Consider the following 13,811-nt stretch of genomic DNA (forward strand, 5'->3'; position numbering starts at 1 on the left):
CATTCCGCCCGGTTACCGGGGAGACGGCTCCCGGCCGCGGCCTCGCCGGGCGCGGCTGCGGGGGAGCGGCACGGCCGCGCTCCCCGCCGACGCCCGCGCACAGGCCGGCCCTGGCGCCCCCCCCGCGGCTGCCCCTGTCCCGCCGCGGGTAACGGCCGCCGCGCGTGCCGGGGGGGTGGGGGGGCGCGGACGGGAGACACCCCCTGCGGGGCGGGGCGGAGCGGGGGGCGGGGCCGTCCGCCGCACCCCCCGCGCCAATGGCGGTGCCGCGCCGCGCCTGACGTCAGCGCCGGCAGCGCCTGCACATGGGCGCGCGGCCGGGGCGCGCGGCGCAGAGCGGGCGGCGGGAGCGGTGCGGGCAGCGGTGGTGGAGCTGCGCGGCGGAGGGGCCTCTCCCGCTCCCCTGCTCCGGCGGCCTCCAGGCGCCCCTCGCCAGCGGGGCTCGGCTCGGCTCTGCGCCCGTTTCACCGCGCTTCGCAGCGGCGCCGCGAGAGGAAGGGGAAGGAACCGCTGCCGCGCAGCTGCCCCGAGGGAAGCCCACCATGTCGCGGCCGCTCCCGCTGAACCCCACCTTCCTACCTCCCACCTACGGGGTGCTGAAGTCCCTGCTGGAAAACCCGCTCAAGCTGCCGCTCGCTCACGAAGACGGTGAGGCTTCCCTGGGCAGCTCTCGCTCTCCCGGCCCCCCGGGGCCGGCTCTGCCCCCGCCGCGGCCCCCTCACATCCTGGCCCAGTGAGGGCAGGCGCCCCGAAATGGCGGCCCCCATCCTGCCGTCACCTCAGGAACCGCTGCCTCGCTTTCCCTTTTTTTCCCCTCCCTCCGACCCCCGCCCCCACTCCCCCCCGACAGGCGATTAAGTAATGGGATGATTTCGGTAAGGGTATTAGGCGGTGAGCGATGGGCGCAGTCGGCCTGACTTAACGGAAGGCGCTCGGTTTTTCCGCCGCCGCTGCGGAGCCACCGCGGGGACGGCTCCGGCCGCCTGGAAAAATAAATGAGAGAGCGCGATTTGCCTCGGGCGAAGTGTTGGGTAGAGGGGGGCGGGCAGGGCGGCGGCGCGGACCCCCCGGCCTGAGCCGAGGTCCCGCCGCAGCCTCCCCTCGGGGCGGCCAGCTGCTCCGTCCTGCCCGCCGTTTAAAACCCACCCTCCGTGAAACCTGGTCCCGTATAACTGAAAGGCGTTTTAACAGTAGAAAGTTGCAACTTTTCTGGAAAGCTAAGGTAGTGCGGACACAATTGCACCTTGCATTTCCAATGAATCAAATGCACATTAAAAACAAAACCCTATGAAAGGTCTTGCAGAGCCAAGGCTTTCTGTGTCCTCGGCTTTCCGAGTTTCATTGCAAAGCGACTCGCAGGATTTCACCGGGGTTGTGGTATGTGGTTGAAAAGAAAATGTTAAGAAGGCATGGTAGTTGACAGAAAGCTTTGTCGGTTCAGATTCTTTGAAATCTTGTAGAGAAACCATGTGTTTCCCTTCAGAAATGTGTGTTGAAATCACTGGATATTGTAGGGATGAGTAGGAAGCATAATTTTAACTTTTTTTTTGCTTTGCTTCTACTTTTTAATTTTTTGTTAGCTCTTCTGCACATCAAAATACATATTCTGTCAGACTTCACCATTGTTGTAAGTTAGTAACGTTAAGAAGTACTGAATTTGAGGGCTACTTTCCTTGTGTTAAGGACTAGCAAGACCGGGACCTTAATTTAGAAGTATGACAGGATAATAAGTTATGGGCATTTTAGGTTAAGACTGTACCTTTTCAACAGAATACCGCAACATCTTCCAGTTTGGCGTAAGTTAAATACTCACTTCTAAGTCTGTTGAGCACTTACTGAAGCTGACATTCAAAGCCATGCATGCAGTGGAATTGTTAACTAAAAATAGAGGAAAACCTCAAAAACGTGGTTGGCTCCAGCAAAGGTGCTCAGTTGGCTTGACCTGTCAATTCTCTACCAAACAGGTAATCAAAGGAGTTGTTTTTATGAAGGGAGTATTTATTTCTTACAACTGAGAGTGCAGCAGAAATAACTGAAATAGTAGTAGCCAATATTTTAATTACTGAGCTCTTATATCTTTATTGTGTGTTTTGTTTAAGCATTCGGTAAAGAAAAAGACAAAGAGAAGAAGTTAGACGATGACAGCACCAGTACCACAGTCCCTCAGTCAGCTTTCTTGGGCCCAACATTATGGGACAAGACACTGCCATACGATGGAGACACTTTCCAGTTGGAATACATGGACCTGGAAGAATTCCTCTCAGAAAATGGCATTCCACCCAGCCCAAACCAGCACGAGCATAGCCCACACCAGTCAGGTCTCCAGCAAGCTACCTCAGCATCACCTTCTGTCATGGACCTCAGCAGCAGGGCTTCTACTTCAGTCCATCCAGGCATGGTGTCGCAGAACTGCATGCAGAGCCCAGTCAGACCAGGTAAACCAGACCTAAGAACTTTCTATGGATTTTGGCATGAGCCGCCCTCTCCGGTGTCAATAATTACTTCTCCCTGTATGGTTGACAGGCAGCTTAGAGAGACAATATGATTCAAGTCACTCACACTCCAAAAAATAAAAATAATAGCTCTAGTTATTGCTAAATTGCTCCACAGGGATTTTTGTTTGAAGTATGTAAGGAAACTGGGAATTCCAAGAAAACTTGCCTATCTTATTTTCTTTGTTGATAGCCTAGCTACTAGCAAGTAAAAAGACCACAAATGGAATAGTAATGCGTAGATGCAGTGGTGTTAAATGAACAGGGAGAAGGACCGTGAAAGAGAATATTCCTTTGGCCAATATTTGATGTGAGAACGCAGGAGTGGGCAATTATTTTGAAGTTAAAACTTAAAGACAGTGCTTCCTGTTTGAAATTTTGTCCATAATCTCATTCTCTGTTGAGCAAAGTAAAATTTGCCAGAGTAAATGGGGCAGAACTAAATTTCGGAACTGCATTATAATCTTGCTTAGATTAGCATAAACTGAGTGTAACTCTGACCCGAGTTGATAAATTGCATCTATAGTCACCTTAAGCTGTAGGCAAAGAAAACATCATGGAGTCCAAGTTCTGATTGTAATGCGTGATTCAAACCCGTTTGATGTCAGTGGAAGTCTTCTATTAGTTTATTAGCACTTGAAATCATCCCTTTAGAGACACTAGTACAAGTCTAGTATAACTGCTCTGGCTTGACACCAGCATGGCTGAGATCAGGGTCAGTGGAATAGTGTCAACACTGAAGTTTGGAAAACATGGAGCTTTGCCTTTTTTCTTTAAAAAAAAAATAAAAAGACCAAGGGTGACTTATTTATTGTGCTCTTCTGCTCGCACAAGGTTTGCTAGAGCAAAGCGTGCTCTTGGGAGCAGGAAACCACTCCTCTCCCTTCGGCTTGATCATTTGCCATGCTCAGCGTGCGAAGTCATTGTCAGAATCATCTGATAAGGAGGCAAAATAAATAAATAGAAAGACAAAAGTTGCGGAGCAGGATGAAATAGAAAAGTCTTAAATGTCTGCAACATTCCATTCTCATTAAAAAGAAATAAAACACCCTCGAAAAAACCCCAAACCTGTTAACGGCTCCTTGGCCCCAAGTCAGAAGTGTGCGTTTAGTCATGGATTTCATTTACTTACTTTTACTTTATGTGGATTTAACTTTGGTTTGTATTTCAGTTTCAAGGCATTTCATAGTTAACTAGTAACTTACAAGGGTTTCCAAAGTTAAAATATATTTGGAGTCGGCAAGAGCAGAATATAAAAAACCCTTGCTTTTTCTGAGCCAGTTTTTAAAAATAGTGCGTATATGCTACACCATTTTCTGGCGCATATGCACATGTAAAATTAAAAGCAGATAATCTGTCCTCATTCTTTTTTTCAGAGGAGCCTGGTTATGAGCTAGGCTTTTAATGATCACCTGTCAGAATTTATTTGTAATCAGCTGTCCACATGACTTTTCAACTCATTGGGGTTTTGGGTTTTTTTGTGGTGTTTTTTTTTTTTTTTTTTTTTTTTTTTAGTTTTTCCTGACCCATTTGCAGCTCAGGGTTACAAACTTTTCTCATTATAAACTGTACACTTTTTTACTGTTGTAAAAGAAGTCATGTCTCTTGGGGTAAGATAAAACATCTAAATTTGCAGGTATTTTTCCCCACGCCATCTTGCCTTAGGAATAATATAATTTTTTTGTTAAATGTGGTTTTTAAAAAGGAGCTAATTCCATTTCTTAAAATATTTTCTTTCCCCTCTCCTCGATAGGTATTATGACTTAATTAACAGTAGTCTGGTTTATCATCAGGTTGTTGAAATTTATGTGCTGTCATGTAAAAATCTTAATTTGACAAGCTGTTTTGAAGAGAAGATCATTTTAGAGTTTAGCATTTGAGCAAGTTTTAAAATAAGACAGTATATATTTTAAAAACAAATTTTTAGTAAAAGTAAAAATGAGCACTTAAGGCTGTCGTAAAAGTGCCAAGGCAAATGTGCTGCTTTGAAATATGAAAGTTAGTCTGGAGGTAAATGTTAAAATCATTATAATGGAGCCTTTTGGTTAATATATCTTAAGACTTTTAAAATACTTTTTTTTTTTTAACTGTCACATGAAGAAAGGTTTTTTAATTGGTGTGAACTACTGTTCCAGTATGCATGGCTGTTGTGATTTGTATTCTTGTAATAAACCCGAGAACAAATAGTAGAAAGTATACAATTTCAATAAAAATTAATTCCATATGATCTTATTATTTTTAGGAAAACTGAATTTTTTAGGTGATAGTAATTCTAAAAATATTTCGTTGTTGCGTCCTCTGAATTTTGTCTTGCAATGGAAGCCTGTTTGAGCTTGCGGACTCTGGCTGAAGGCAGGGTCAAATCCTGTACTGCTTATGTCCCTACTTTAAATGGCTCCGCAGCATTTAGCATCAGCGTATTGTGTGCAGTTGGTCAAAACTCCTATACCTGCATGTACTGTGTACAGGGGAGATGTGCACGTGGAACACCGAATGTAATTCATGTACATACGTGGTATATCTCGGACACAGAGGGTCCATAGAAGAGTGGCATAAGAAGATTTAATTTTGTGCGTGTGTTGAAATACAAGCCTTAGCTGTCTTTAGAAGCTAATGGTATTGCCCAAATAGGTATTTTATACCATCTCTGGAAGAGGTCTGGAAATCCACATTGGCAGTCACTGAGAAGTGTCATCAGGCTCAGCAAAGATGAGCTGACCCTGATGGTAAACATGACATTACAAAATCCTCACTGATTTTTTTTTTTTTCCTTAAAGGTAAAAAAATAACAACAACAACAAGGTTCCTTGTAAATTTAACTTAATTCTATATTTCCAGCTTGGATTGTCTGGTCGATGGAAAAATGTTTAGGCTCACCAGTTTATCATCTGTTCTCTGGACTATAGCAAAGAATAAAGCAAGCACCTTCCCATAAATTTCTGTTTGAGGAATGCACATATAGTAAATACTGGTTTTCTTTTGAAGAGGAGGGACACAGGGTAATGGCTGTTGCAAGATTGGAATCTGATGTATTTCTTTTTCACAGTACTGATTTTGTTAATAAAAATTAGTATTTTGATTTATTTTAGTATTGCAGACCACCATTCATTGTAATGTATATGCGCATTTAAAACTTCTTTTCTCTCCCTGTATTGGATGCTGGTTAGTTGGTTGAAATCTGTAGTCTCCCTCAGAAAAACAGGTTTTACAAAGCTAGCTTTTGAAGTAACCTGTTACTGCAAACACATTTTTGTGGTTCTTCATCTGTTGCAGACCTTGTGTTGTCTTTTGCCAGTGTTTTGGTGGAATGTAAATCTCCATGTAACTATGGAGCCCTTTAAGGAAATTGGGAGTATTTGTAGCTGTTTGTATGTAAAGGGAGGTTCATATTTTGCAGGTAGCTAGTTGGTGGTTGCTTTTACCTGGCTCTCTTCCCTCTGTAGCCCTTACTTGGATGAATGGGGCAGCTACTGTAAAGGGTTTGAATGGAGTGAAGTAGACTTCAGAAGCATCAGCTAAGTCTGGTAGAAGGCCCTAATTAGAAGGTTTTGGGGATTTTGTGGTTTAGATACGAATTTTCTGTTTGCCACCAAAGCCTTGGATGTAGGGCTATGTCACAGGGATACTGCTGACACAGTGATAGCCCATGTTTTGTTACTGCCCTGCTCCTGAAGGACGATAGGGCTGTTGGAGGCTTTGAAAAATCTCCCTCATTCTTTGTGTTCCTACGACAGTGGTTTTCAGTCTGTGTTGCCTGGGTGTCTTAGACTACTTGCAAAGGATCTGTCAAAGGTTGTTTAAGGAAAGAAAAAAAGAAAAACAAGTTTTGTAATGTGTTGTGGAAATACATGTATGTGCAGTATCTGCAAGTCTTCATTTTCAGTTTATAAAAAAAAGATTTAGGGGTGCATTAATCAAAAAGCTGAAAACTGTTTCCATGTGAAATGTACTTACACCTCCCACCCCCTAAGAACACAGAGATTTTATTAAATGCCATCTTTTATTTATTCAGATGAGATATTTCATCTAGAGTGCAGTATCCATTACCTTTTACTTGTTACATAGATACTAAACTGTAATGATTGACACTAGGTGTGATTGGGCGGTTTTCGACATTTTCTTTTAACTCTTGTTTGCGATAGGCACAGCAGCCAACTGGGAGAGGTTGTTCTTGCTCCATCCAGCCTCTCAACTGCATAGTGGGGATGACTTGGTGAAGGGGGCAGCCCACAAAAGGGTGTGTGTGCACCACTCCCTTTATTGCAGTCTTCCTTCCCCTGTGTTTCTTAACGTGACCTCCTCTTCTAGCACAGCCTTTGTAGTGTGAAGGGCAGCACTTCCAGCTGCTAGCTTGTATGTGGAATCCTCTCCTAAGCTTTAATCATTGTTTACAAGCAGTTACTAGGTGTTGCATGAGCCACAGCGTGAGCCCCCTCTCTTAGAGTCCAAGGACTCTACCTCCAGCACCAAGAGGAGCTGGGAATTTCCTGACCTTTGTTCTCCCACGTGACAACATGGGAATGACCAGCTAAACTGTCAGGCAGGCTGGTACTGAGAGCTGCTCTTCACATTGACTCTCACGTGAAGCTCTGGATGGCTGCTGCCTGCGTGACCATGTGCTTTAGGCACGTGGCAGTCCCCTGTGCAGCCTGCTCAGCATGGCTTTTGCTAGAGCAGCAGGCACGCACGCACGCACGGCTGTGTGCTCCTGCCATTACCAGCTGATGCCGAAATCGCAGTGAAATGGAAAAGCTTCGCTCCGGACTGCTATGGCAAGGGAAATGCCGACAAGCCTCACAAAACTGCTTTCTGGATCAAAGGAAGATGCAAAATATATTCAGGCAAATATTAAAAATAGCCTGTCACATGATAACAGGGAAAAAAGTGCTGAATGCACAAGCCTTGTTAATGCTAGAAGCAAGAACACTGTGTCTCCTTCAAGAGATCTAATTTTAATATTCACTGTTAAATGTTGATTATTGGTTAAATAATTGCTTGACTGCATGAAAGAACTTGAAGTTAATTTGGAGTTCAAACAGTAAACAGCATGAAACATCTTGGGTTTTATGCGATACTTTTTAAATATACCTGGCTTGACTCTTCAGTTCGCATTGGGAATAGTGCTTTCCACACAGATAGAACTACTTAAGCAAGTAAGGGCTACCCAGTGTTAGGAAGAAGATACACAGAGGGAACAAGTAGGGGTTTTTGTCCCCTTAGAAAGACATTTCAAGGATGTCCCAGTGTCTAACTTGTTGCAATTACCTAGAAAAAGTACAGTGTCTTTCTTGGAGCCGTGCTTCCCATCTCAAAGTGTATTGGAGAGTGTTTGATTAAATGATTCTGTAGTGCAGTGATTTGATTTTTAAGAAGCAAGTACACCCTGAAGTCTTTCATAAAACAATATGTTACAGTAAAGAGAGAAGACCTCATCAGGATATGTATATGAACAAGACATTGATATTATCTGATTAGATGAAGGTACTAGGAAACACATTAAATTGTTTCAATCTCTATATATTTATATGACAGCAGATTGGCAATCGTGGGAGCTAGTAGTGGCCAGATTCTGCCCAATTAATCTCAGCAATGAGTACTTTACTCCTCATGCAGTCTTACTGATTTCAGTATTGCTCAGCAGGAGAGCAGCTTGTTGACTGTTCTTCTTCATCAGCTCCTCGGTGGAGCAGCAAAATGTCACCATCCACTCTCTTGTCATTCATCTTTCTGGATTTTTTTTTTAAGGGGGGTAGTGGCTCTCAATGCACTGGTGGAGTTTTCTCAGGATGAAAGGACATACTCGTCGTTGGTAAAGAGGACTTTAGAGCATTATGAAATCAGAATCTTGGTTGGCTGGCAGTGTGCTATAGAGCTATTTAGTATTTGTATCACACAAACATGATCATAAATTTCCTTTTTTTGAAGTCTCACTTTCATAACAAATAAAATACATTTTCAATATTTTGTCTGAATTCCACAGAAGACTGGGATGATCAGACGAGCATTTCAACTAAGTTATTCAAGAAAAACTGTAGTTTGATTTTTTTCTACATTAAGTAGATAATGAAAGCTCTGAAAAACCTATTTACTTCAACCTCAAATCTACTCCATTTAATGGAGTTATACATAATGAGTTAGTATAGAGAATGAATGTAAAATGTACGACTGTCAAAATGAATGAGTGACAAACAGATTTTGTAGCTTCTTGGTTTTTTGGTTGTGGTGGGTTTTTTTAATGAATAAATGGCATTAAAGAAGCCATCTATTTATCACAAAGCTGAATTTGGTCCTGAGAGCTTCAGAGCTAATGTAGGGAGAGCTAACACAGGTAGGTAAGGCAGCATGTGTTGTAACATTTCTTTTTTTTTTTTTCTGCTACGGCTGTTCATAGCACTTCAGCTTTGCATAATTGAGGTGCTATCCATCAAGTTTTAAACGAATACAATTTCTGACATTTCTGACACACTTGAAGCTGTTGTACAGTTATGCTTCCCTATCCCATTCTCTGAACTGAATCTTGCCAGGGCTAAATTTCGCCCAGATTTTCATTGCACACCATCCAACACCATTGCTTAGCTTCTCTGATGTGGCATGCTCTTGCTTCAGGGTTCTCTGCTCAACTTAGAGAAACAGCTTTAGCTCTTCATCTTACTTCTCTTGTTCGTAGTATTTGCCATTTAATGAAAACAGGCGTTGAGGATCTTAGAATCACAGAATAGTTTGGGTTGGAAGGGACCTTTAAAGGTCATCTAGTCCAACCCCCCTGCAGTGAGCAGGGAAATCTTCAACTAGATCAGGTCGCTCAGAGCCCTGTCCAACCTGACCTTGAACATTTCCAGGGATGGGGCATCTACCACCTCTCTGGGCAACGTGTGCCAGTGTTTCACCACCTCATCATAAAAAATTTCTTCCTTTTATGTAGTCTAAGCCTACCCTCGTTTAGTCTGAAACCATTACCCCTTGTCCTGTCGCAACAGGCCCTGCTAAAACGTTTGTCTTGACGCTCTTTGTTTGTGTTTTGGTGTATGGCTCTTTGTAGGAGGAAATAAAAAATCCAAATTCTATTAGGGTCCTAGAAAACTCAGGTCCTTATTAACTGGAACACAAATCTAGATGATTACTGAAACAAAACTTGACAGGGACCCACAGATCGATGTATTAGCATGCATTTACTACAAGCAGAAGCTAGAGTGAACTACAGCAATAATTCATCTGTAACAAAATGTCATCCTTAGGTATGTAGGTGTATAAGCAGAGAGGCAAAAATACATGGTTTGGCAAAGATTTGTTGAGGATGGAGAATGATTTAAAAAAAAGTGTTCTTTTCCAATTAGCCTTAGGGAGCTCAGCTTGCTATAAATTCTTTGTTCTGGAACATGGCTGTGGACAATAGGTCAAAGATTAAGTAATTCATTACAGAACTGGTTGGTACTCCTGAATTTAATAAACAAATGAATGAACAGGGTTCTCCGTCCATAGCAAGATCCATTACTTTGTGTGGCAATGGTTGGATCTTAAAATCTTTTTAAATCACTTGCAAGGCTCCCCACTTACTTAATTCTTGTATGTGGACATTGCTATATTTGAGGTGACCTGGTAACTTAGCAATCATGATACAGATGAAAGCACTCAAAACAGAAATTAAATGCGGTCCCACTAGTAACTGCTAATAACTTGAGAATCTAAGGAGGCAAGAAAGGAAACTGTAGATTGCATTTTGAAAAACTGAAGGAACAATAATGTGAAACTTCTAAACACAAAATACTCCTGTCAAACGGAATTCTGCAGAGCAATCAATATTTTAGCATAGTGAGATTACTGAAATAATAGCACTAAACCTTCTTGTGGAAGAGTATATTACTCAAGGCTGCAGAATATAAAACACAGGCTGAAAGCGAGAGGGCTGCATTGAAACAGGAGATGACTTAAAACAATTTAGTAATTTTTACAAACTTGCCATTTCAACATTTGGAAGTGAGTCCTACTCCAGCAAGAAGTCTACTTAGAAAACAGCTTATGTGCTTAGCTTCTAATGCTTAGTAGGTAGGAACTAAGCACTCGAAACCAAATCCTGTTCCTCATCAAAACAGAGAGGGTTAAACTGACTTAATTTGAAAGACCCTGCAGCAATCAGGCATACCACTGTTCCCTCTTTCTTTGTGCTGCATAGTGGAAATATAGATGTTACTGACTTCTGTAATCCCTGCAGCTGCGGCCCCTCGTTGCAGTGTGGGGCATTTGGCCGTTTTATGTATGTAACTCTTGCAGCTCTGTTGCTTGCTGTGATAGATGAGCATTGGGGTATTTTTTTTGCCTGGTTTGCTATGAAAATAAACCATAGCCAGTCATGCTAGGTATGTGTGGCCTCTTGCGTGTTCCTGCTTCATGATTTTTGAGTATATTGGCTGATTTTAACCAAATGTGGCAAGAAAGTTGTGATTCTGAAAGAGTAATTACATTCCTAAAATTTCATAAAAATAGATGAGTGGATAGGAAAGGAATATGTTACTGAGCAGGAAGAGCTTTAATGTAAATGTGCATTTTCTACATCAGAGAATTTACATAAGACCTTTAAAATGCCTGATCTGTGTGAAATGCTTCTGGGAAAGCTGACACCGTTGTAGATACTATGAGATGTCAATTCACTTTGAGAAACAAATCTGCAAGAAACGAGGTTTAATTGGTTTACTGTGTGTTGGGGGGGGGTAACACAAACTTTTTTCCGCTGTTGTTATTCTTTTAAAGTCCTCAGCTCCTGGAGTCTTGTGATTATATGAGACTCAAAGGTTTCATTTAAAAATAGAAGTTAGAAAAACAGCAATAAGGTTTGTAGGCAAGATCTTGAAAGCACTGAACCCAGGCAGTGGAATGATCTCTATCATCTCCAAAGTTGAGCACAATTACTTTAGCTAAAAATTTTCTGAACTTTTGCACAACCTTGCTATATATCCTGTTCCTTTTGTGCTGCAGAAGCACCTCAGCTCCGCTGCCCTGTTTGAAACTACCTTGCAGTCAGCCAACTTCAAATTTGAGGGTTGTTATCTTATCACAATTATTGCAGTATCACATGCGGGCAGGTGTCCAAGTGACCTTGTGTATGCATCTTGCCATTCATTCTTCACAGCATGTTTCAGCCGGGGCGCTGCGCACAAAGCTGCCTTTTACGGCTTGCTCTCGTCAGCGTAACTTTCCACTCTGCCACCGGGGTCTGGGGTGGAGGTAGGTTAGCAGTGAATGAGAAACAGGGGACAGTGAGAGTGGGCTAAAAATGTTGAGAGATCAAAGAGGAATAGTAGGTCATGGCAGGGTATGTTCGTTGGGAGGAGGAATAGGGGGAGCACAAGCTAGGGGAAGATTTGTTTTCCGATTGGCCTTTCAAAGTTGTGCAATTTGAGAATTGGATTAACCTGATATGACTTTGTTTTTCTGCCAGATTAGATATGTTGAGTTTCTTGGCATTGTGAATTGTACAGTACATTGTGTGCTGTAAATATGGGTGTGTCGGGATAAAGCTGTAATGACACAACACGCTCTCAGTATAATGCAGCGCGGCTGGGTGGACTCCCCTGCTCCCTCAGCGTCCCATTCCCTCTACCCCTTGAACACACATACTTGTTAGGGCATTTAGAAATTTGTTAGAACCTCTCTACCTTCCTTTGTTCTGTTTCCAGCAGACCATCAAGACATTTCAATACCCTTTGTGGTAAGGTAACACTTATCTGAGGCCCGAAAGCCTGTTCAGTCTGGCAGTGACATCGCTATATGAATTGTCTTTAAAAAAAACCAAAAACCTGTATGAAAAGACACTCAGGACACTCAAGAGTTTCTTCCTGCTTTCTCAGGATTAAGTTGGAGAAAGTTTACTGGGAAATGTTGCAATTTTTTTTTTTTTGCTTTGCCTTTTTTTTTTTTTTTTAGACTGTGTCTAAGACATTGCCTTGAGCTTAACTTTGGAAGAGTAAAAAAATCAGATACAGATCTGAAATAACTGCAAGTGCTGAGCTCACTGCTGTTTGAAGTACACCACAGCGGCATATGGATGTCAAAGTAAAATTTTCACAGCAGCATGTATTTGTTCAATGGGGTTTTTTTTGTGTTACATACATCCTGAGATAATTTAGTTTGGTGTATCCATTTTATATGCTGGGCTAGCCCCATGGAGTAGCCCAATTCTCTTTGCTTACTGCAGAGTGAGGGTGCAGTAACAAGTGACTGCAACTAGGTAGCTAAAGAAAGGTGGCCAGAATGAAAGCCCTGTTGAGCTGGGTGATCGCTGCTCTGAAGGCTAGTAAAGAGTGTGCAGACTTTGGAGAGTGTAGGGCACCTTTGTTTAATTCCCACTCTCAATTTCCAGACTTCTCCAGGGACTACACCTACCCAAGCAGGTTAGCCACAAGGGACTGACCATAGTATGGCCTTTGCCACCACCTGTCTAAGGGCCTGCCCTCCGTATCAGTAAATCTGCATTGAAAAATGAGGAATTAATTCCCCTGCCTGTAGTGAAGATTCTTTTTCTTGGAAGAGCATAAATAACAGATAAGGTTAATAAGTCAGATATCAAGACTGTGTCATTATCCTTAGCCATATGTTGTTACAATGCCTTCCTCAAATTCACATAAGAAAAAAAAAATGGGGCTTGCTCATTAGATGAAGGTTTTTCTGAAGTGGTAGTAGTCTGGTGATTGAGCCATTTTTTGAGAATAACACAAATTGAGTAAAATGGAGCAGGAAGTTGACCTTGTGAACACCTGCATCACTCAACTGTATACTTAATAGAGAGAATTAGGAAAAAGTGCAGCATATTTAAAGTTAACCTGAATACCCACCTTTTGAGGAGGTTAAACCACAAGCCTCCAGTTACAAATACTGGACAGCTGTGGTTGGGTGTCTACTTGAAACACCTTAGCTGTTGGTGTCTCAGCACTTAAAAAATCCGGGCATGGATTGTCCAGACTCTGAGACCTGATGTTCCTGGATCCATAATCACGTGGCTGCTCTCAGAAAAGCTGATCTTTCTGTTGGACTGGACTCATCACCAGGTTTAAGAAACACTTTTCCAAACTCTCTTATCTGTTCAATTTTCTCAGTGTGACATGGTTGAAGTCATTGTTGAAAATTGTGGTAGTCTCTGTCTGGAAGCTGTTCTGAACACGTGAAAAGACATCATTAGCCAAATAGAAGGAAAGAACTGGAGGGGTAATTGTCAACTCGTGTGTGTCTCTGATTTCACCAGCTGCTGCAAGAGTCTAGGTTATCAATTTATTTCTGTTAGGAAGTAAACAAATCTCACTTTTCTTATGTACTCTCATGACTGTTTCA

General features: G+C 42.5%; 1 protein-coding gene across 2 annotated transcripts in view; it reads left to right on the forward strand.

Moving 5' to 3' along the window:
* Window positions 1-322: 322 nt before the first annotated feature.
* Window positions 323-13,811, forward strand: part of HLF (HLF transcription factor, PAR bZIP family member) — a 37,913-nt gene continuing 24,424 nt past the window's right edge. For both annotated transcript variants that reach the window (XM_075518786.1, XM_075518787.1), the window contains exons 1-2: window positions 323-648; window positions 2,100-2,435. In XM_075518786.1, coding sequence (XP_075374901.1) covers window positions 543-648; window positions 2,100-2,435 — 442 coding nt within the window. In that variant the 5' untranslated portion in view covers window positions 323-542. The remainder of the gene's footprint in view (window positions 649-2,099; window positions 2,436-13,811) is intronic.

Source organism: Mycteria americana, chromosome 16 (genome assembly GCF_035582795.1).
Source record: "Mycteria americana isolate JAX WOST 10 ecotype Jacksonville Zoo and Gardens chromosome 16, USCA_MyAme_1.0, whole genome shotgun sequence".
Classification (NCBI taxonomy): Eukaryota; Metazoa; Chordata; class Aves; order Ciconiiformes; family Ciconiidae; genus Mycteria; species Mycteria americana.